Genomic DNA, 25,573 nt, shown 5'->3' with positions numbered 1-25,573 from the left:
GAATAACTTGCTTTAATTTATAAACTGTATTAGTTTCTTGCAGAAACATATATTGATTAAAACATTATTTCATTTTGCTTTTCACCAACTAGTGTTGCTAATGTTTCTTCTAATGGATGGAAGAAGCCTCTCATATCAGGTAGTCACCATTTTACACAGACAGAGAGAAGATGGTGGAATGACTACCTCCCACATAGCCTCTGCCATATACTTTACAAACTTATTACGAACATGTACACAGGGTTTGAAACATTCTTTTCTTAAGTTTTACAAAACTGTTAGAGAACATCTTTGATGACTTTATAAACATAAAGTAGTCTCATCTGCCAATTAAAGTACTATTCTCCCCTCAATCAAATCTTCACCAAACTCATCTCCATAAGCTTTCTATGTAGGGCAAATGTGGAACATTAACCATTACACAAACAGGAAATTTACACCAATGGGAAAATGATGAATATAACTTACATGGGCTACAGCTATGAATTTCATCATTGCCCAAAGCTTTTGTGGACAATTCAGCACTAAGTACCACTCTTTCTCTCCCTTTGATGAATTTCAATGGCTACCAGTTTCAATTCTATTAATAACTTTAAGTCCAAAGCACAGAACACTTCTGGGCAGTATATGCTAGTTAAGTCAAATTATACTAATTTAAATTAAGTAACATTTGCAAACTTAGTATTAATTTTTCTTTTTTTCATTACTTGTCCAAATAGCTTTATAGCCAAGAAGGGGAAAATTAAAATCAACATGCCTAGCTTTTTCCTAGGTCAAGAAAGATATGAAAAGAACATATAAGGAAGTGGTATTGGAGGGAGTGATCAGACAGCTGATTTGGATTACCCTGAAAACAGTTACAATTTCTCAGACCCATGTGGTCTCAACAGAGACCGAATTCTACTTGTCTTGCTTCATTTACGTAGCTCCCCACCGAGGTCAGTTTTCATACCATAACTTTATCTGTTAGAAAACCAAACCAAACCAAACCAACAACAACAAATCAAGCAAAGCATTGCTCCAGCAGTACTCTCTGACTTTGAGGATCATGGTGACTCTCCCACTATTTAACAATACTGAGCAATACACTAGAGGGAAAACCAAAACTCAACTATAGAAACAAACACTGACTTAGTTTTCTTACCAGTGAAGAGCTAAATATAACACGCTTGAGTCAATTATTTTTAATGATTTAATTACATTTATGGTTTTTAATCACCTTCTACCCAAGCCTCATGCTCATAAAATAACAGTGAAAATATTTAATATTAAACACAGTGGGAGTCCTTATTTCTGATTTTTTTCAGAGCACACAATAAAAGATATATTTACAGGGTTAAAGCTTGCAAACTTATTAGACATAGTGGCTTACGTAGATTCCACACACGACCTCAGATCAACTTTTCTTTTATGGAAGAGGGACTTGATGTAGAACATTCACACATCACCAGACTATGTAAGCTAAAGTGGGTCTTACCTGGATTCCTTGGAATTCGCTTTCTGCGGTCTCTGAATGCTGCACCTGACTGTAGGGCTTCCAGAAGATTATCCATCACTCCAGTCTCATCACCCTCTGGAGGATGAGAGAAATCAGAATTAATCTTACAGCAATTAAAGTTAAACTACAGGAAAATAAAGGGAAAAACTCCTGTCAGATTTACATAATACCCTTAAATTAAAGACATATATCTGTTTTAATTTAATGGCTCCTGTCAGTTTCTAGCATCACAGACTACTTTGCTTATTATGCACCATTAAGCAAAATTCATGACAATCCTACTGTTCTTTCAACTTAAAGACCTTGTCTTTTGTATTATTGATGACACACTCAGTATGCAAATAAACAGTAGCTGATCAGCTACTGCTGCCTTCCTGTTAAGATTCTTCTAAGATATTCCTAAGCAAGAAACCACTGACCTGGCTTAATGCAATCCATGTGCAGGGCGCGATTTGATGAAGCAGAGTTATACAAGGTTAAATACTGATTGTATTAATGCTGTCAGCATTCAACCATCATCTGCGATTATCTCAAAAAGCACTATTTGCAAAACACATTTGCATTCAATCCTTACCTAATCCATATCCTTTACTCAATTTGAATTGCTGACATTCTATAAAGAAAAGGTGACCATAACACCTGAAAGGCCATATTCTATATTGAGAGACATCAGCTAAAAAAAAAAAATCTCATTTGCTTTTTAGAGTGCTGTTGCATGCCTGAAGATTTTTCTTATAGGAAAGAACTATTAGAAACAAGAATGGAGAGTACTCAAAGAATGTTCATGGAATTTCCTAACAGGAACAGCATTTACATTTAAGACATTGCACCATATTCTTACCTTTGAAAATTCTGGCCATCAAACACATTCCTGATATTTCTAACAGTATTTTAATAGAAGACCAGTTGACAGGAATGCTACTGTGCTGTATATAATCCACAGTGACCTGAGTCTTCTCATGCCACATTACCTAGCTGATGAAAAAACCCTAACTAGGTAGCTCCTATGAACCAGAGTTATCTATGGGACTGGAATATGGGATATTTATAAGTAGGAAAGATAAGAAAAGAATAGAGGACCAGAGCTCCCAGGGACTAAACCACCAACCAGTGAATAAACATGGAGGGACCCATGACTCCAGCCACATATGTTGTAGAGGATGGCATTGTCCACCATCGATGGGGAGCAAAAGTCCTTGGTCCGGTGAAGGCTTTTTTCCCCAATGTAGGTAATGTCAGGGCATTGAGTTTGGAGTAGGTGGGTGGGAACAGGAGCATCTTCATAGAAGCAGAGGGAGAGGAGATGAGAGAGAGGAAAAGGGGATAACATTTGAAATGTAAATACATAAAATATCAAAGAAAAATAAAATTAGAAAAAAAAGAGAAAAGAATGGAGGTTAAGGAAGAAGATACTATCTCCTATTCCAGTCTAAGGTTAAATTCAAATCCTATTTTGATTCAAAAGACACTATTATATTACGGGGAAATTTCTCTTATGGTGTAAGAACAAGCTAAAATCACTATGCTTTTCATTTGATTTGAAACTTCTTCGATGTCATAACTATTTATCTTTTTAAAATAAGCTAAGACAGGATATTGAATAAAAATGGAAAGGAAACACAGAGGTTCTCCAAACCAATATCTGGTAAAAATGTAGCACAGAGAGTATTCCCAGCTATTAAATAGAGAAAGATGGACGGTGCTTTTTAAATGTAAAGATCAGTGACATATTTGAATCATCACTCAATAGCTCACAAAAAGATTAACAAAGTAGTTAAATAGCTGGGTATAGTTGGAATGTGGCTAGAATAACTAAATTTTATGTATTAGATATTTTAAATTAGACATCAAATGATATGTAAATGGACCAAAGTATGAATCTAAATCATTCAGATTAAAGAAACCATATTTAGAAATAAGGATATATTTGACATATTTATGACACCAAGTCTTAAAAATTTAGTGCATAACGTCCTTTTGTACACCTTAGTTCTGGTCAGCTGGAATTCAGGTGTTCAATAGCACATGTGTCTTGAGGTCACCATATTGGGCAGTATAATTAAGAGCAACAGGAAGCCATGTTACATGATCAAACTTGAGTTTAAGAGAGGCTTACCAAATAGCACTGTAGCAAAAAGGGAGGTAGAGAAATGTCTCAGAACATAGCCTATACTGAAGAGAGATAAGAACCTCAGAATGTCAGTCTGCACTTTCTCCCTTGCTGGAGATGAATTCTCTTTCATTGTTGTGTGTGTCTCCACTGGGCCTACTTAACACCACGTTTGCCAGTAATAGAGCTTCAGGTGACTTGCCTACCTTTGCTTTCCACCTCACTAGAGGAATTCTAGGCACTTAATTCATTATGAATGGCTTTGAGATGAGTTCTGGGGATTCAAATTTGGGTCCCTGTGCTTGCACTTTCACAGCAAGCACTTGTATCCACTAAGTGTTCTCCTCAGCCACTGAACTGCAATATTTAAGCAGAAGTCACAAAAAGAATTATGAAGATAGGGAAGAAATTTTCACAGCTAATGAACAGAGAGAGGGTAACAATTCAAGTGGATCTCCTGTGGTCTTGTGAAAATGCTAATTCTAAAGACTGCATAAACGAGCATGTGCAAACAAGTGCACATAACAGTGCGCAAAACAACATCTATTTATGGTTTCTATAAATTAAATGAAAATATGAAATTTTATAACATAATGTCCTTGATATTGTTTCATTAAAAAATCTTTAATGATGGTATACTTTGATTAGAGTAAAAATGTGGAATACAAACATAAAGATGGCAAAAATCCATCCTGATCCCTAGCCTTTTAAAAAACTATTATGATATAGCATATTTCTCATCATCATTCCTTTTTTCACTTGGACATATTTACATATTTCCCCTGATGTTTACCTTTCTTATTATTCATGGCCGGGTAGCAGTGGTGCATGGTTTTAGGCCCAGCACTACAGAGGTAGAGGCAGGCGGATCTCTGAATTTGAAGCTAACCTGGTCTACAAGTGAGTTCCAGAACAGCCAGGGCTACATAGAGAATCCATATCTTAAAAATAAAACCAATAATATCATCAACAACAAGAAGATTTAAAATCATGAAACTATTGCTTATCTGTTTGTTATGTTATATTTTTCTCTGTCATAAACCATTATAACCGTCAGAGTTTTTTCTCTTATTACCCATCACTCATGCCCTGGGAGTGATACTGTTTCTGTTGACAACACATATACAACATGGTGCTTCCAAAACCACAAAAGAAACAGTAAGAACAGATTTTTATAAACATCTCACACTTATCAAAGAGAAGAATTACAATTCCTCAGTCCATTACATTTTCATCTGCTCTGTGATAACTTTAAATGGAGCTGAGTGATTTTCATACAATGTCTAACCTTAATAGATCTAAGTTTTAAAATATAATCACAGGGCCAATCTTTATTCCTTCCAAAACAAAATGAAAACCACTATGGTCACGAGAAAAATATTACTTTTCATTTTGAATGAATTTCAGTGAAATTTGGTTTGTGATTGAATTGTGTGAGAATGACAGTTCACTTAAAATTTCCAATTTCCAACTATGAATTCACATTTATATGTAATTAGTAGGGAGTAACTTTTTATTGTGTATGAAGTTAACTCAATAGGAAAATGTGTTCCTTTTTTATTGTAAGAAGAATATTGAACACAGAAAAGCTGCTTTTTAGAAAACTTACACTACTTATTTTGCTGAGTAAAGGAATATCACAAGGTAATTTAGTAATGATTTTTAGCCACTGACATTATTATATGTGGGCATGGCTGAGAAGTAACAATCCACAGTACACTTCATAATCTCTCATCACACAATTAGTCATCAAGAACACTGAAGAGCTAGGCAGGCTTTATGTAGATTCAGGACTCTGTGAGCAGTTTATCATCTGGTGAAATGAAAGGTGTGGGTGACACCTTCTGCCTCATGTTTCCCATGGGATTTATCATTCAATAGATGATGAAACAGTTTTCAGCAATAAAGTTAACCTCCATGGTATTGACTTATTTCCCCAAAAGTGTTTGGCGATGCTTACAGATTAAAACAAACACTAGGTAAATTAATATTCTCTGCTATGCTTTTGTGCAAAACTATTCCCTGATGGCCAGCACATACTGATGTGAGAGAATTCTCTATAGGTTTCTCACAATTTCTACAAGATTTAAAAGTCTATTTTCATAGCGATAGTCTAACATGAAACGGAGCTTCTATCTAAGGTGAATGATAGGTTTGTCTGCTTTAAAAACAAGTCATATGTTTCTCCAGGACAAATACTATGTAGCTTTGCATTGAATTCATTATAATAGATTAGGGGTTTCCTAAACATACTGTTCCTCTGGAGTGCTACCAAGCCATTGTCTATGTACTATCCACCTTGCAGCACCTCTGTACTGCTCTAGGGAAGTTGAAGAGCAAAGAAAATCATAAGAGAATGAGAACATATAATTCGTATTGCTTACTATACTATGTGTAACAGTGGAATGTCTGACCTCTGAGTTATGTGTCTTCCATTAATGTAGCTTTACTGTTTATGATTCTTTGCTTTCATTCTGGTATCAAACATTGTTAATTTGAATATTAATTATGCATCTATTAACTAAAGAGTATAATGGCCACTTCTATTATTGAAGATGGCACTCTAGTTCACTAGGATTGAGAATTACTAATCCAAATCTAAATTCCGTGTAATTTATCTTCAATGCTTGGGAACAGGTTTTTTGTTTTCACCATCTGCTGTATTTTATAAATTTGTGCACATTTTATCAGTTGAGCAAACCTAATCCAAAACCCAATTTTTTTTCAAAAGTTTCCAATTTGGGAGAGGTTCAGATTAAGGATGTAATTTCCTAAAATCTTAAAGGGACTTCATTATTGTTTCCTCAAATTTTCCATTTTATAACTGATGTTCGCTGTAAAAACTGAAGAAAGTCAATATCAACTAGTGATAAGTGATCCCAAAGAAACAATGTTTCTTACTGAGGGTAGGACCCTTCTATATGAGATAGTATTTGTATATATTAATTTTAAAAATTCAACTATGCTTTCTATGAACTAGAAAAACAGGGATAGAAGTTATGAATCAGTAGGGCTTAAATCAAGCCTCCAAAACCATTACATTTCTGTAGTAATTTAGGCATTGTAGTTACATGTAAATGAAAGAGAAATAGAACCAAGCTATCAACAATTATAACTGTTTTAAAGACAAATTGAGACTGTAACTCAATGCATACTTGTGTGTGGCCATTCTCTCTTTCTGTATACACTGCAAGTATACAAACTTACAAATAATGATACTTACAGAACTTAGGTGTACAGTTTGAGGTGTTTCAACAGACTGATATATACCCGTGTAACCACCACAATCCAAGGACAGAATCACCTTCTTTTTGTTATCTCTACCACTTGGGGAAACTTCCGATTTTATATCACCTGATATTAATTTTGACTGTTACTATATACTTTACAAGTTTGTTTTAGTATTTATTTTTATTATGGGTATTTTAATATGCGTGCTTTGCTTGTATGCATGTCTGTGTACCATGTGTGTGTCTGGTGACCATGGAGGCCAGAAGAGGGGGTTGGATGCCCTGGAAGTGACATTACAGATAGCTTGTGAACCACCATATGGGTGCTAGTGATCAAACTCAGGTCCTCTGGAAGAACACTCAGTGCTCTTACTTGCCGAGCCATCTCTCCAGCCCTTTCTTACTATGTATTTTTATCGTTCTGGCGTTTGAAACCAGACTTTGTCTTTATTGAGCAAACACTCTACCATTGAACTCTATCCCTACTCCCAGCACATACAGTTCTCAATGAAGAAAAGAGTGGAGGTCATTTTGAATCAGCATAGTCACTTGAGAGAATGTAAGTATGGCCAGCATGATAAGCCATGGGGAGAGAAAGTCTTGATAGACCCACAGTTACAATGAAATAGAAATGATCAGAGAACAGATCTAAATGGGTTTAGACTATCAAAGGGACCAGATCCAAAGGGCTTCAAGCAACTGTAAAAAATCCATGGTTAGATCTTCAGGAGGAAAGTAATGTGCTGAAGGTGACATTCAAGACCAGCTTCATAGCAGTCTACAAAAAGACTGGCATGGGAGAGAAATCAATTATGAAAAATGAATAGAATTTAATCCACAGTGGCATATATTGTTCTGCATATAAGCCTGGGCCAACTTAGCTGGTTCATTTGGACACTTTTGGTAAAAAGCCTATGTAGAAAACTTAAATTGGTTTTGTGACTAAGGTCATCAGCAGTAGTAACCGGAAGCTGACAGCTTAAAAAGGCAGTGACAAGTGAAGCGCCAGAAAAAGCAGTGTTAGATTCAATCTTTCTCACATAATCTATCATGGTCCAGATTAAGAACATGTGCATGATGTATGGATTTGCACATGACATGGAATTAGAAGACGGCTCACTTATCAAAGAAGAAGCAAACAAAATCCTTTCTCAGGAATCCATAAAAAAAAAGAAGGCCCTGGGCTGATAAATAATAGCTCTCACAGTTTAACTTGGTACAACAGAAGGGAATGAAGACCAAGAAAGTCCCCTGCAATATGGTGAAAACAGTACACCATGCTGCACACATTAATATTTCTGGCTAAGTCTAAGAGTAGCGCTGTCAGTAAATCAGAAATAAGAGAAATCAAACCATTATGCAAGGCACTTATTTCACAGATGTAAAAGAATCCTGAACGACAAGTATATAGTCTATAGCGCCTAGAAAGCCACTACCTGACGGCAGCATTTTGCTTGTTTGTGGTTTAATTAGAAAGAAGGTAACGGTGATTTGGAAAAACCAGCAGATGGTCCCTAAGATAATGGTTTATGAAGTGATTTACAGGCAGAAACTGTGGTAAAAAAGAATCAAGGTATTATTCCAGAGAGATTAAAAGCAGGTATAAATAGAAAACACCATGCTCTAGAAGTGAGGAAAGCAGATGCTCCTGTTCAAAGGGAGAAAAACTTGCAGTGATTGGCGCTTAGAAGAAGCCAGTAGCAACCCTGAGCTAAGGTGCGGCAGGTCGATGATTATACTATACAGAGACTAACATTTGTCAGAGAATATAGAAAAATACTGCGTGCCCACGTTCCAGCTGCTTACAGAATTAAACTCCGGTAATGAAAATTACAAGTATGGGGGAACGATGTTTCACAAAGTAGACTTATACTCATTTTGTTACCTTATCTCATTGTCAGAACAGGTAATTCATGAGTTTCCAGCAATGAAGTCCACATAAACATCAAAGTGCACAGTACTCAATTGAGATAATTTCAACCTCAGGGAACTGTTTTAGGTTGCTTAGAATCATGGAATATACTTTGGAGGGGTTGGATGATGTCATAAGGTAATTGGATATTCTACTTTCAACTGATGAATGATGAACACTTAGTTGATTTTGCCCCAACTACTTACAAGTTGTGTGCTATGTAAGAGTTTATCAGGGAAATTGACTTGAGAATTAAGGGTGCCTGTTGTATTTGCATCTTAAAGAGATGCTTGTTAACACACATGAATGGATTTCTAATGGTAGACTCTCTATGTAGGAACGTTTTGGCCAGAGGCACATTTCTGGCAGCTTGCCTAAGGAAAGAGATCTTAATAGGAAACAGTAGTTAAAAAATAATGTTTATGCTTACTCATTTTCTCTTCAGCTACCTATATGCTAGAATATTGGTAGTTGAAAATTATGTGTTCTATAAATAAACAAACACCCAATAAACCTGAATGTTAATGTTTATCAGGAAAACATTGTTGATGCCGCTGGTAAAATATCTCACATCCTATATTTTAAATAATTAATATTTCAAAGAGACCTTTGAAATACCTTGTGTGTTTTATCAGAATCAATCATTTACTAAGGGCATGAAACACTAGTGAAAAAAAAAGCAAGAAAAGCAAGTCTTTCTGATAAGATAAGGCAAAGATCTCTTTTGGAGGTAGGAATATTGATAACATCTAGCATTTACTGAGGGCCTAGTATATGCCACCCAATATAAACCCAATTAAAATTAGATCCCATTTTGTTTTCCAGCCAAAGAAGCTGAAGCAAAGATAGATAAATGAATTTTCTTTGGTTCATAGAATAGGGAATGGACAGATAGAACCAACACAAAAACCTTGAATAGCGATGAACCCTAGCTCTGATGGTTACTAGCAACTTGTCTCCAGTTTGTTACAACCCCTTTGCTAAGGATAGTTTCATGCTTTGAATGGCTTTTAAAAGTAAAGAAGAATATCATATACTACACAGCAATGTTAGAAATTCAATTTTCAATCCCCACCATCTTATAGAAACACTCTCATTCATAAAGCATCATTTATGGCAGCTTTTGTGCTATATGAACAGAATTTAGTTGTGATATAGACTTTGTGGCTTGGGAAAACTAAAATGCTTACCAGTTTGTTCTTTATATAGAAAGTGGTGTCCATTCCTGCTCTAAAGCACATGCTGCCAATGTAAATACTATATGGATCTTCAAATTTGCTTCTGAGGTGTTGAAGGACCTTTGCAAGGGCCAGTCAAATAAACCAGGCTTCACCATAGTAGAAAGTAAGTAAGAACATCAGCATTCAGTATAAGGCTACTTTCAATTGAGATGCTTCCCATTTATTTCAATGCAGAGTCAAGAGTGAGACAGGTATGAAGCATATATATGTGAGACAGGTATGAAGCATATATATGTGAGACAGGTATGAAGCATATATATGTGAGACAGGTATGAAGCATATATATATATATATATATATATATATATATATATATGTGTGTGTGTGTGTGTGTGTGTGTGTGTGCGTGCGTGTGTGTGCGTGTGCATGTATGTGTATATGTATAGATGTATATACACATATACATACAAGCAGATTCTTCCTTTTTCCATCTTTATCCACTAATGTAAGCTGCAATATTAAATTGTGCTCATATATATCAGAAGTGTTTGCTTCTGCTCCTTCACTGAGGCCAGAGTCCATAGGCAGTCCTTTACACTTTGCTATGCAAGCTTTGTGTTCCTTTGCTAGTTTCAAATAGGCTAATAGAGGAATCATTTTGTAATCTGAAGACAACCATCTACAAGGTAGTATATCTAGAAGTAATAGCTTTAATTTAATAGTTATCTAAAAAGCTTTTTTTTGCATGTTCCTTGGTGTCTAGCATGAGTGGAGTGGAAATGACTTTGCAAAATCTGCCATTATGAGAGTATACCCAGGCAATTGTAACAATGTCTCCCCATCCAGCATTAAAGGTAGTCCACTGCCAGGTACACAAACATGCTGTGAATGAAGAGACTGCAACTCTTAATTGCTGATGGTTGGCATGCAAGCGGTGAGTGGGACAATTCATCAGCTGTCAATCTAACTTTCAAATTGTACTGTTCTTCTCCTGCTTTTCAGATTCTATAATGAATCACCTTGCCCAACAAGTTCCTGTGCAACTGCAGAAAGGCAATTAATAACTTCACTGTTTTTATTAGCATATATTCCTTGTCACTCCATAGTTTTGCATAGCAACTTACGTGATATTTATCTTTTAAGTACAGGAAGATCATGTGTATATGAAATTTTCTATCTTTCAAATTAATTATTAAAATAAGTGTGTATGGCAGTGGGAGGAGGGTTGTCATGCAAATGCCACAGCACACTTGTAGAGGTCACAGGACATCTTTCTACCTTGTTTAGGCAGGGTCTATGTTATTTCTGCTGCTCTAACCGTATACTGTAGCTATCTGACCCTGGATCTTTAAGTTGGTTCTAGGATCACACCTTGCTTATGGAGGTAGGATTAAAAATTGATTAGGGATTGAAAACTGAATTTTTTTTAATGTATGCATTTATGACATTTTATTTTCCCTGGAAAAGTTCTCCATCATAAAGTAGTTTATTTCTTTCAGCTAAGAAATCTAAGGAAGGAGGAGCAGTGAGGTGCTAGGATTCAGGGTGCTACCAGCCAGTTCAGGATTGGGCTCGAGCAGAGTAGGGCTGTGTGGGGCAGGCAGAGCTGCTACATGAGGAAGAGACTACCAGGACGACATTCCAAGTTACTTCCAGGAAGCAGCCTGAGTGCTGACACACACGTAGACTGAGCACTCTGGTTGGCTGTCTCTCAACACTAGTGGCTCCTAGGGCTTTCCATTGGCAAATGTGGCCTCCTGGAACTGAGAGTCAAAGGTTTGGAAATAAGCCTTTGCTCTATTGTTGTGTAGCATATCATATTTTCTTTACTTTTAAGAGCCATTCAAGCACTTTAACCCTCATCCAGATGAGTCATCATCCCAGCCCCTGTGTTTTTTGTGCGCATTTTAATTGGACAGTGTACACTAATGGATCCTTTACAAATACCTACTTCATATTCAGTAACATATAAAACATTTTGTATTTTTTAAATGAGCGTGTGTGTGTGTGTGTGTGTGTGTGTGTGTGTGTGTGTGTGTATGCAGGTTTGTGCATATAGGTGTAGGTTTCCAAAATTAATGAGGATGCTTAGAGGTATCTAGAGCCTTGGTAGTGGGAAACCTGACATGGCTGCTAGGAACTAACTAAGGTCTTCTCTAAAAGCTTAACTGTTGAGCCATCTCTCCAACCCAATGCAGGCATTTTTAAGCAAGACAATAATAATGTTTCTCTTTTAAAAGGCAAAATCAATTTGGGTAAAAGGCAAACAAAACAAATCACCAGGTGATTTAAGAATTCGGACCTAAGAAGAAGTATAAATACAAAATTGTTTGTCTGTTGGTTGTTTGGTTGGTTTTTGTTACCATTGTGCTTCTAGGCATGGGACACCAAATTTCCTTTTCTAAAGGTCTCTGGTTATAGTTTAAATATTAATCTTATATGTACTCCAAAGAGTATCTATTCACTACTGTTTAGTTTGTTTTTTTTAATGATATATGTTTTTGAAGGAGCCAAAAAGTGACAATCTATGCTGCTACTCTCACAGCCCCCTTTTTTCTTCTGAAGAATTGAGATCCTTTAGTGAGTTAGAAGCGCAGAAAGAAGATAAAAACAGGGACTGTCTACCATTTAAATAACTAGTGCTTTAACAGTTTTTGACAGACGTTAAAAGGTTTTGACAAATGGTTCAGTCATTATAAGGATCTGTGCAGGAGTAAGGATGAGCAGGAAAGCGTTCAAAGCAACTCAAGGTGCACAGTGAACACTCTATCCTCGCATGACAACAGTCCTATCAACTCACTACTGCTATCATCTCAATGTTTTGTTGTCAATCCTACTGTATTTATAGGCATCCCAATCTGGCCTGGAATTCAGGATTCTTCTGCCTCAACTTCCTGAGGGCTAGAATCACAGGCAGGTACCACCATATTAAGCTGAACAAATACTATTTGCTTCCTTTTGCAGTGTTGGCTATCAAAACTGGGGCCTTTCATATGACTTTTTATTTTGATTTTTAAATTTTAAAGTGTGTCTTTCCATTTTATTTTTATTGGATAATTTTAAATTTATATTTCAAATGTTATTCCCTTTTCCGGTTTCCTGTCCATAAATACCCTATCCCATCCACCTCCCCCTTCTTCTATGAGGGTGTTCCCCCCACTCAACCACTCACCTCTTTCAGTCTTTCCACCCTGACATTTCCCTACACTAGCATTAGCAGAACCAAGGGCTTCTCATCCCATTGTTGCCCAACAAGGCCATCCTCTGCTACATATGCAGCTGGAGGCATGGGTCTATCTATGTGTACTCCTTGGATGGTGATCTAGTCCCTGACAGCTCTGGTTGGTTGGTATTGTTGTTCTTATTGGAGTGCAAGCCCCTTCAGCTCCTTCAATACTGTTTCTGACTCCTCCAATTGGGACCCCATTCTCAGTTCAATGGTTAGCTGCTAGCATTGACCTCTGGATTTGTTATGTTCTGGCAGAGCCTCTCAGGAGGCAGTTATATAAGGTTCCTGTCAGCATGTACTTCTTGGCATCAGCAATACTGTCTGGGTTTGGTGGTTATATGCATATGGGCTGGATTGCTAGGTGTGGCAGGCTCTGAATGGCCATTCCTTCAGTCTCTGCTCCAAACTTTGTCTCCATAACTCCTCCTATGAATATTTTTATTTCCCCTTCTAAGAAGAACTGAAGCATCGGCACTTTGGCCATCCTTCTTGAGCTTCCTGTAGTCTGTGAATTGTATCTTGGGTAATCCGAGCTTTTGAGCTAATATCCACTTATCAGTAAATACATACCATGTGTGTTTTTTCTGTGATCAGGTTACCTCACTTAGCATGTGTCCTTGTTATATGTTGGAGCATCTTTTGGGTATATGTCCAGGAGTGGTTCTGGGGGAATCATCATCCCTGACCTCAAGCAGTATTATAGAGCAATAGCGATGAAACTGTATGGTATTTGTACAGAGACAGGTAGGTAGATCAATGGAATAGAATTGAAGACACAGAAATGAACCCACACACCTATGGTCACTTAATTTTTGACAAAGGAGCTAAAATCATGCAGTGGAAAAAAAGGAGCATTTTCAACAACTGGTGCTGGTGCTGGTTTAACTGGAGGTCAGCATACAGAAGAATGCAAATAAATCCACTCGTATAGCCTTATACAAAGATCAAGTCCAAGTGGATCAAGGACCTTCACATCAAACCAGATACACTCAAACTAATAGAAGAAAATGTGGGGAAGAGCCTCTAACACATGGGCACTGGGGAAAATTTCCTAAACAAAACACCAATGGCTTACGCTCTGAGATGAAGAATCAACACATTGTACCTCATAATATTACAAAGCTTCTATAAGGTAAAGGACACTGTCACTAGGAAAAAACGGCAACCAACAGCTTGGAAAAAGATCTTTACCAATCCTACATCCAATAGAAGGCTAATATCCAATATATACGAAGAACTCAAGAAGTTAGACTTCAGACAATCAAGTAACCCTATTAAAAATGGGGTACACTGGTTGCTGCCGCCGCGGAGAGCTCATAGGCAGCACCCCACGAGCAAACTTGAGCCTCGGGACCACAGGTAAGACCAACTTTTCTGCTGCAAGAGACCTGCCTGGTGAACTCAGAACACACAGAGGCAAAATTCCTCTAGGACCTGGCACTTCCTGTGTTTATCAGGAGTCCCAAACCCGCGGATCCCGGCCCGCAGCAGCTCTCTGCTCCCAAACCCCGTGGGAGAAAGACCTCACCGCCTGGTCAGGTGGGCACTCCTGAGGCTGCAGAGCGGAAGAGACCACCAACACTGCCCACCCCTGGCCACATCCCTGGCCCAAGAGGAAACTGTATACGGCCTCTGGGTTCCTGTGGGGGAGGGCCAAGGAGCAGCAGGACCCCAGTGCCTGAGACACCGCCAGAACCAGAAGGGACAAACCAGATAAACAGTTCTCTGCACCCAAATCCCGTGGGAGGGAGAGCTAAACCTACAGAGAGTCAGACACGCCTGGGAAACCAGAAGAGACTGCACTCTGCACACATCTCTGACACAAGAGGAAAACACCAAACGCCATCTGGAACCCTGGTGCACAGAGGCTCCCAGAAACGGCGGCGCAGATCTTCCTGGTTGCTGCCGCCACAGAGAGCTCATAGGCAGCACCCAATGAGCAAACTTGAGCCTCGGAACCACAGGTAAGACCAACTTTTTGCTGCAAGTGACCTGCCTGGTGAACACCCGACACAGGCCCACAGGAACAGCTGAAGGCCTGTAGATAGGAAAAACTACACGCCCGAAAGCAGAGCACTCTGTCCCAATAACTGGCTGAAAGAAAACAGGAAAACAGGTCTACAGCACTCCTGACACACAGGCTTATAGGACAGTCTAGCCACTGTCAGAAATAGCAGAACAAAGTAACACTAGAGATAATCTGATGGCGAGAGGCAAGCGCAGGAACCCAAGCAACAGAAACCAAGACTACATGGCATCATCGGAGCCCAATTCTCCCACCAAAGCAAACACGGAATATCCAAACACAGCAGAAAAGCAAGATCTAGTTTCAAAATCATATTTGATCATGATGCTGGAGGACTTCAAGAAAGACATGAAGAACTCCCTTAGAGAAACACAGGAAAACATTAATAAACAAGTAGAAGCCTACAGAGAGGAATCGCAAAAATCCCTGAAAGAATTCCAGGAAAACATACATAAACAAGTAGAAGCCCATAGAGAGGAGCCACAAAAATCCCTTAAAGAATCCCAGGAAAACACAATCAAACAGTTGAAGGAATTAAAAATGGAAATAGAAGCAATCAAGAAAGAACACATGGAAACAACCCTGGATATAAAAACCAAAAGAAGAGACAAGGAGCTGTAGACACGAGCTTCACCAACAGAATACAAGAGATGGAAGAGAGAATCTCAGGAGCAGAAGATTCCATAGAAATCATTGACTCAACTGTCAAAGATAATGTAAAGCGGAAAAAGCTACTGGTCCAAAACATACAGGAAATCCAGGACTCAATGAGAAGATCAAACCTAAGGATAATAGGTATAGAAGAGAGTGAAGACTCCCAGCTCAAAGGACCAGTAAATATCTTCAACAATATCATAGAAGAAAACTTCCCTAACCTAAAAAAAGAGATAGCCATAAACATACAAGAAGCCTACAGAACTCCAAATAGATTGGACCAGAAAAGAAACACCTCCCGTCACATAATAGTCAAAACACCAAATGCACAAAATAAAGAAAGAATATTAAAAGCAATAAGGGAAAAAGGTCAAGTAACATATAAAGGCAGACCTATCAGAATCACACCAGACTTTTCGCCAGAAACTATGAAAGCCAGAAGATCCTGGACAGATGTCATACAGACCCTAAGAGAACACAAATGCCAGCCCAGGTTACTGTATCCTGCAAAACTCTCAATTAACATAGATGGAGAAACCAAGATATTCCATGACAAAACCAAATTTACACAATATCTTTCTACAAATCCAGCCCTACAAAGGATAATAAATGGCAAAGCCCAACATAAGGAGGCAAGCTATACCCTAGAAGAAACAAGAAACTAATCATCTTGGCAACAAAACAAAGAGAAGAAAAGCACACAAACATAACCTCACATCCAAATATGAATATAACAGGAAGCAATAATCACTATTCCTTAATATCTCTCAACATCAATGGCCTCAACTCCCCAATAAAAAGACATAGATTAACAAACTGGATATGCAATGAGGACCCTGCATTCTGCTGCCTACAGGAAACACACCTCAGAGACAAAGACAGACACTACCTCAGAGTGAAAGGCTGGAAAACAACTTTCCAAGAAAATGGTATGCTAGCAGCAAACCACTGAATTGAGAATAGGACCCCCATTGAAGGAATCAGAGAAAGAACTGGAAGAGCTTGAAGGGGCTCGAGACCCCATATGTACAAAAATGCCAAGCAACCAGAGCTTCCAGGGACTAAGCCACTACCTAAAGACTATACATGGACTGACCCTGGACTCTGACCTCATAGGTAGCAATGAATATCCTAGTAAGAGCACCAGTGGAAGGGGAAGCCCTGGGTCCTGCTAAGACTGAACCCCCAGTGAACTAGATTGTTGGGGGGAGGGCGACAAGGGGGGGGAGGATGGGGAGGGGAACACCCATAAGTAAGGGGTGGGGGAGGGGGATGTTTGCCCGGAAACCGGGAAAGGGAATAACACTTGAAATGTATATAAGAAATACTCAAGTTAATAAAAAAAATCTAAAAATTGGGGTACAGAGCTAAACAAAGAATTCTCAGCCAAGGAATACCGAATGGCTGAGAAGTACCTAAAAACGATATTCAACACCCTTAGTCATTAGGGAAATGCAAATTAAAACAAGCCATTCATATTTCTCAAGAACTACATCTTCAGCCCTTTTCTTCATTATCTTTTTTGTCTATTCTTATATACCCATGTACTCTACACATGTGTACCTACTGCTAACATTTAGTTTTATTTGATCTTCTGTGACTTGTCAACTAACCCTTTATCATTTAGTCTTTGAGTTCAATAGTTACCTATGTCATTCAAAGAAAAGACAAACTTACTGAAAGTGGGGTGAAGATGTTTGGGCAAAAAAAAACCTGTTTAGTTAAAGCTGTCACTTGCAGGCATACTCTACTATCTTATAGATAGGTGTATTCAGATAACAAAACAATCCATCCTATTCGAAACTTGCAGAGGAACACAAAGCCTGTATAACAAAGTATAAAGGGCTGACTAGGCATCTTGCCTCAGAAAGGAGCTGAAGATAGACCCCTGTAGTATACATGAGCACTACTTAACATTGTAATTTACATCAATGGAGCAAGATAGAAAAAGGAAGGATTTCTCTGCAAGTCTTGGTATAAAAGCAGGAGAAATAACTACAATCCACCCTTCCTTTCTGTCTTTCAAGAAATTAAGGCAATACTAAGTCATTTAGTATTTTAAATTTTTTGCTTGGTGCAAAGCTTTTCCAACTTCAAGATTTCTAAAATTAAACCCTTCAGAATGTCCATGAACACAGGACAATAAAACATAGGATGATTTTTTAGAGAAAACCTATAGTTGGAGTTTAGTGAGCAAACAACTATGGGCACCACTGAATTATGTGAGATCATTTGTTAAAGAGAATGGCACAGAATTATAAAATTAGGCACCAAATACCTTAGAGATATGAGCATGTTGAATTATGATGTTTGTGCATGTTTTAAAATGAATTCATAGGTAATATTAATACCTCACTAAATACTCCACTAAGTACCCCACTAATATCTAGCAAAGCCAGAGAAAATATTGGCATTTAAAACTTATCATTCTTTAAAACTTAAAGTCACACATGATTTGGGTTGAGATGTATATTTGACCTTTGTAATTGCTTTCATTTCAATTCAAGAACTCCTATGGCTTCTTTCATATCTATGTGAGGAAACAACTATGCTATGTTAGGCCGATTCTGTAGTACCACTCCCATAGGTATTTTATACTGTATTAAAATAGTTAGGCCTGTAGTCAGAGAGAGTTTTGAGGGGAAATTTTATTTATTAGGCAGGCTTTAAACTCTATATAGCCCAAACTGGCCTTAAACTCCTCCTGATTCTCCTACATTTCTTCCTAAGTGCATGCATTATAGACATATGACATAATGCCTAATACAAATGAGCAGTGTCTTTTGTGTATGTTTGGGGACTAACTAGAAAAGATTTATGATTTCAAACTGATTTTGGCTCTGGCTCTTAAAACATCTGGGTCTGCAGAGAATGTGATAAGGAAGCACTGTTCTAGTCATCAGTCCTTCAGCCTATTCTTCATGCAATTGCTCATGAACTCTTCCAAGTATCAGTGTAGAACCACTGGGCACTTATTCAGTGCATAATTCCAGCTCAAACACAGAAGGAATTGTAAGGGATCCTCCTCAGGTAATGTATCCTTGTTCCCTTGATGCATGTCAGGTTGGAAGAGAATTTGCACTTAATAAAGAGCTTTGCTGGTTAAGCTGAGAAGAAATAAAATCTTCTTTGAAAAATATCTGCTTATTTGATACATAGTATTTCAAGGGAGAAAAATAGTTCATATTAATAATTAATACTAGCCAACTTTCACATTATGCTTTAGGCATGGATGAAATACTTGTAGGAGTCAAGGGTCTAGAAGGCAGTTGTTTTAGTAAGGTCCATATGCTGATAAATTGCCACAGACAAATCTATCATAAAGGAGTATACTAGTGATTTTACTAAAGGTATTCAAGTATTTATATGGCTTGTCCACTGAACAGTAATGTTTTTACTATTTATAATTATTTTTACTCTTCAAAGAAAAGTGACACATGTCAAAGGGTGTAAGTGAGGATAACAAAAGCTCTTGGCAAAGATTTAGGTCAAGGTCATATTGTGTTCCTTTTAAATTCATCTCTAAAATCTTTGCATACTATCTGATCTCATTCAGGATGCTTTGTGTCCTATTTATAGCCTATATAAACAGAGGGAAAATGCAGTCCACAAAGAAATGATAAGGACCATTTTTCACTCAAAGCGTCCATGGCAGCTAGGGATTTTTAGTATAGGGGAAATTTATCCCCATCCTTTCAAAGAAATACACTATGTTTGCTCTTATGACATATGGTATTCTGGGGTCTTTTACAGGACTATGCCATTCTATGTTAGGGAAAAGAAGAAAAAGAATAGATTACGATTTTTTAAAGGAATTACTCAACCCACAAGTCTTTAAAAGTATCACTGTGTTTGTTTTAGCAAGTAAGCATTCATATTAACAGTGCATTCAACAAAGAAAAGAGAATGTGCTTAGGGGATCTCTTAGTTTCTGAAATTTGGTGATATTTTAAAGTTTACCTTGAAATGAGAACACAATGAAAAAGAGGTAACTCCTACATCAGAATCAGTTCTGGAATAATTAAGATGCAGTGGATGGATTAATCATTCACTCACTCATAAAGTATAATTTGGATACTGGCACTCAAGTTATTCAAACATTGCTTGATTTAATTAGAATGATCATAGCATATTCATTTAGAACAAAGAAAAAACAATGTTATATTAACTGACATATCAAATATGTCTATGAAGAAATACTGTGTAAACAGAAGAAATATAGCCATGGAGACTGTTAGGTATCTTTTCAAAGGTCTGTTTCCCAGGGTGCAGCAACAAGGAGAAAGTCTTCTTACTTAAAAGTTCCTTCTAAATGCCAAAAATCTGCAGCAGAATTCTTTTAAATGTCAAATAGCCTATAAATGATCAACCAGGGTAGGGTAGATTTTTAGCTTCATCCATAACTAAAAATGATTATGGGATGGTAGGATGTTCCTTCTCTCCTGGAGAATTAGGATTTTTATTAGCTTGAACTATATGAAGTTGGCATTTTTATAGGTCAAAAGTGGTCAAACTTCAGCAATTTCATATGGCTTGAAATAAGATTTAGAAGTACAGTTAAGCAATTTAAACTACTATTAACCCTCTTAGAAAATATATCCAAACAACAGAGAGGTGGGCAAATGCACACAGGATACAGCACAGCATAGAAAGAAATTCTAAAATAGATCACTAGAAAAACTAGACTTCTAACAGTTCTTACAGTCCACAACATAAACTCCATATTCTCAGTCTTGACAAGTTAATAATGAAACCACAATGATAATAAGATCACAGAGAAATTCAAAGCTTGGAACATCAGCAGCTTTCTCTTTGGACTATTATTTTGATGATGGAGATGCTGCCCATTTTTTGTTGAGGTAATACTTCTTTGTTTCTTTCCCTAAAATTTAGGAACAATTTTGCAAGATCTCCCAGATTCGGCCCCTCTTTCCTCAAGCCAGCATAGGGATACAAGACAGCTTATCTTGTCATTTTAATGAAACATCTTTGAGGTATGATTTCACTGGGGAGAGATTTAGAAATCAAAGCTTAAGCAGGGTTTGTGGAAATAAGTTAATGCAGTGCTGAGAAAAACACAATCTCCAGAACTCATTTTTTCCCTCAGCAAGCATTAATGAATGTCAAACCTTTATAGATTAGTTAATATATTTAGAGATAGAGAATACTTGATTATTTTTTGAAACTTAATTCAGCTAGTACTTCAGTGAGAACTGAATAAATAAATCCAATTATTATAGTGTTTTTCAGAGGAAAATTCAGCAACATTCGCAAAAAAGTCAAATCTATTTTTTTCTACCATAAGCATATAAAATAATGACAACTACTTTAATATTACCAAGCATATCAATATTTCTCCCACGTTTCCACTTTCTTATTAATTGTAATTTTATTTTTATGCACTTGAATTTATCAGATAGGAGAACAAACCAACCAACTCAGTTCAACCAAACACCTAATTACATTTTTCATGCTCTTTGTCATTTTGGCGAGTCTCTTGTAAAAGAACGCCAGCATGACTTTTATTAATGTCAGAGAATGCATTTTTTCCTTTTGATAGAAGAAGAAAAGACCTTTCACATTCAGAATTCAATTTTTCTCCTAACATTTCCAATGACACAAACATATGGTAAATAAAATTATTCTAATAAATATTAGAACCAGTGGACCAGTGAGAGAGACTCTGTGCCTGCTGAGAATATATCGAAAACAAAAGTGCATCTGAAATATAAAAATCATTGAACTTTTAAGAAATACTGAATAATTCAATAGTTTTTTATAAAAGGGAAATTGTAGACAATAATGATTAGTCAAGCTCTGTCTATGTATCAGAGAGGGTTGGCAAACATGATGAAAAAACTTCCAAGTTTGACATAGTGAAATATACTAGTTACGAAAGTCTGCTTTAGCTGATGGGAGTAAATGCAGAGACCCACTGCCAAGTATTAGGTTGTGAGAAAGTCCAGAGTGGAGATATCCGTTGGGTCCTTCCTCTTTGAACTCTGGAAACACCATGTAAGAGGGGGAGAAAAATTGTAGGAACCCAAGCAGTAGAGGACTCTAGGAGAACATGGCTCACAGAATCAACTAAGCAGGGCTCATAGGGGTACACAGAGACTGAAGCAGGAATCATGGAGCCTGCATGGGTCTACTTCTGTCTGTGCTGGGTCCTGTGCAGATATGGTATGTTTGTTAGATTGGTGTTTTAGTAGGACTCCTAACATTGAAGATGGGGGTAACTCTGACTTTTTCACCTGCTCTTTGGACCCTTTTAGTCCAGCAGGGTTACTTGTTTAGGCTTTGATATGAGGGTTTGTGCCTAGCCGTGCTTTATCTTGTTAAGATATATTAAGTTGATAACCCTGGGAGAGCTACTCTTTTCTGAATGGAAAAGAGGAGGGGGTGACTCTGGGGCAAGATGGGATGTGTGCAAAACTGGATGAGTGGAGGGAATGGAAACTGCTGATGGTATATATTGTATGAGAGAATAAAAAAAAGTCTTTCTGTTTTCTCACCAAGAGTATAGTTTACAGTCGTGTTTAAAAATAAAACATATTGGCTGAAGGAAAAGAGTAAAATGCATTAAATGATTACAATAAGAAGAAGAGAATAATGACTACATTCAAGGTTTTCACACTTGTAAGAAAATGAAGTATATTAAGTATAGTTTATGTTTCTCCAAATATTCCTTATTGTGTAAGGACTACCTGTGCTATTACACTGTTGTCCTCTTGGGACATTTAGAATCATTTCTTCTATCTTACAGAATTATATGACTAGATTTTCTTCCTGATGTTTTACAAAAACCAAATCACATAAAATAAATCCAAAGAATTGATATTCAGTGTGAGCTCCATATCAAGCACAGATCAAGAGATATAAAATTCTAGAAGCCAATGTCATTGACACTATGATTTGAATATGATTTGATTGTGTCCTTAAGAATTCATGTATTGAAGTTGTGAGGTACTGAGGCTACAAACCAACTGTGGTGTTTAGAAGCAAAGCTTTAGGGAGGTGTTAAACCATTGGATTGAGAATTGGATCCCCAATGGAGGAGCTAGAGAATGGACTGAGGTAGCTGAGAGGGCATGCAACCCCATAGTAAGAACAATATTAACCAACCAGACACCCTAGACCTCCCAGGGACTAAATCATTACCCAAAGAGTACACATGGAGGGACCCATGGCTCTAGCTGTATATGTAGCAGAGGATGGCCTTGTCGGGAATCAATGGGAAGAGAGGCCCTTGGTTCTATGAAGGCTCAGTGTTCTAGTGTAGGGGAATGCTAGGGCAGGGAAGAGGGAAGGAGTGGGTGGGTGGATGGGGGAACACCCTCATAGAAGCTGGGGGAGGGGAGATGGGATAGGGGTATTCCGGAAGGGAAACCAGGAAAGGGGATATCATTTGAAATATAAATAAAGACAATATGCAATAAAGGAAAAAAAAAACTTTCTACCTAAAAAAAAGTTTAAATAAGGTCACCAGAATAGAACTGGTTCATTGATTCTTCTTGGATTTGTAATAAAACCATAAAGATCAGTACAGACAAACACACACTCACTTAGCTCAGTACTCTTTAGTGACCAGGCAATCACCAAGTGCTTCCTACTTTGAATCTCCAGGAACAAAAGCATAAATATACTACCTTCCATTAAATCTTGCCCAGTCTGGGTTATTGTTTTATTAGAAAGAGAAAAGAGATGAAGAAATTACTTATAAAAATGTGCTGTAAACTTTCTGTTAATATAATACCTTAAGCCACTAGGGATTAAAAAGGAAAGGGGACTCTCATTGGTGAAATACATGAGAAATTTGAAGCCATTTGTTGTGAGTATGTATTCATCAGAGGAAAATGTTCAAACCTACTTTAAGAGAGATGAAAACTATTTCTTAATATATCCAAAGAGGGCTGAAGAAGATTATTTTTTGACAGTTCTCATGGGAATAGCTCTTTCTTTTTTATTTGCTACAGTGATCATGCTACAATTGATAGAAAAAGATAGAGATTTTTAAAATAATAAAAGGGTCACTTACAGGAAGAGCCTTTTAAGAAGTAGGGTTTTGTGAAAAGATTCTCACTTTTATTCGAGTCAAAGTATTCATTTTGTTTTATGAGCAAAGTGTGCAGATTTGCTTCTTTAGGTTATTCTATTACTTATGCTTTGTGTGCCTGCAAAGTGCTTATCAGTGACAATGGTCATTTGTGTAATCACATAGAGGCCCTTGCTCCTGACAGCCCCGAACATAGTACTTTACTGAAGCCATCTTGAGATACTTAAATTTTTTTAAAAACAAATTATGGAGGCAATTATGGCAAAACAATTTGTAGCATAAGAATTTGTCCTGATTGTCCATTTTCTACAGCTTTCCTTTTACATTTGAAAAGGATAATAAAGCCTTCCGGATGATGCAGTACTTATGATTCCTGATAATTTAATGATATTTTCTTTTCTTTTCCTTTTATAAAATCATATCAAGGAAGAATGTCCTCTTAGTTAAGTTGCTTCTCTGAGAGACTACATAACTTTCTTAATGCAATCAACTGTGATTCAGAAAGAAAGTGGCCTCAATGACCCTATTCCTTGTCAATGAAAAGAAACACTTGCTTGTTAAAAATATATATGAAAGTGTCCAATTAAGAGTGAACAAAAAACATGAAAGTACACATACATAGATTACCATAGATTAACCAGCATAAGGTAAACTTTTTCTTCAGTAGATGTACTTCTGAACATTTGTATAATTCATTCTTTATATCTTTTACATTATGAAGAAATTCTATTTTAATATTCAAAAGGAAATATTACTTAAGAAATTCCTCTGCAATGCATTGTTTCAAACTAAATCAACCAATATACATACATATAATATATAAATCAGTTGACTGACTTCATTTAGCATGTTTTGCTTTTAAAAACATGACTATGTGTATCAGTGGGATTCATATTAAATAATACAAAGATGCCTGTGTTCTCAGAAACATGCCCAGTATCAAGAGTATCTTTTCATTTTGTTGCAGAAATCTTCTAGATTCTGATTGATCATGTCACTGCCAGTAGATTAAAAAGTATGAAAACACAGAGCAAGGAGAATAAGGGTCTTTTGCAAATGAATAATGAAATTATGACTTGATACAAAAACATAATTAAAAACAATTTCAAGCATTAGCAATTTAGGCTAGAATTAGTCATTTAGGATAGAAATGCTGTAAACTCTCCCCTTTCGTCTATTTTTCAGCATTAAAAAGTAAATGCTCCATGGCCTTGACTGTCATGTTACTTCAGCACAGTTACCAACCTATAAAATGAATGCATCATGTGTCACTGAATTATTGGGTGCTGAAATTTCAGTTACATCAGAATCACCAGAAGAGCTTGCTAAATGATGTCTTGCTGTCTTAATTTCTGGCTTCTCATTCAGTAGTTCACCATTAATGTAGAAACTTTACATTTCTAACAAATTCTCACATTATGTTTAAACAATTGATCTAGGAACTTTATTTTGTGAACGTAGCATAATTCTAAGGCAAGATTTCAAAGTGCTAACACCTATGGCAACAGAATGCATTATGATATGGACAAATGGAAAGAATGATTGTTACTATAAGGTTATCAAGAATGAGAAGTGTTTCCAAAGTTTTAAAAGATCATGTGTGCATGTGTGTGTGTGTGCGTGCATGTGCTTGTGTGTGTTTGTGTGTGTGTGTGCATGTGCTTGTGTGTGTTTGTG

At 37.0% G+C, this 25,573-nt stretch overlaps 1 protein-coding gene across 5 annotated transcripts in view; it reads right to left on the bottom strand.

Moving 5' to 3' along the window:
* The window catches only part of Diaph2 (diaphanous-related formin 2), an 827,546-nt gene that overhangs the window by 148,815 nt on the left and 653,158 nt on the right, over window positions 1-25,573 (bottom strand). For all 5 annotated transcript variants that reach the window (XM_039100253.2, XM_063280011.1, XM_039100252.2 and 2 more), the window contains one exon: window positions 1,478-1,573. In XM_039100253.2, coding sequence (XP_038956181.1) covers window positions 1,478-1,573 — 96 coding nt within the window. The remainder of the gene's footprint in view (window positions 1-1,477; window positions 1,574-25,573) is intronic.

Source organism: Rattus norvegicus, chromosome X (assembly GCF_036323735.1).
Source record: "Rattus norvegicus strain BN/NHsdMcwi chromosome X, GRCr8, whole genome shotgun sequence".
Taxonomy (NCBI): domain Eukaryota; kingdom Metazoa; phylum Chordata; class Mammalia; order Rodentia; family Muridae; genus Rattus; species Rattus norvegicus.
This window is presented reverse-complemented; position numbering and strand designations above follow the sequence as displayed.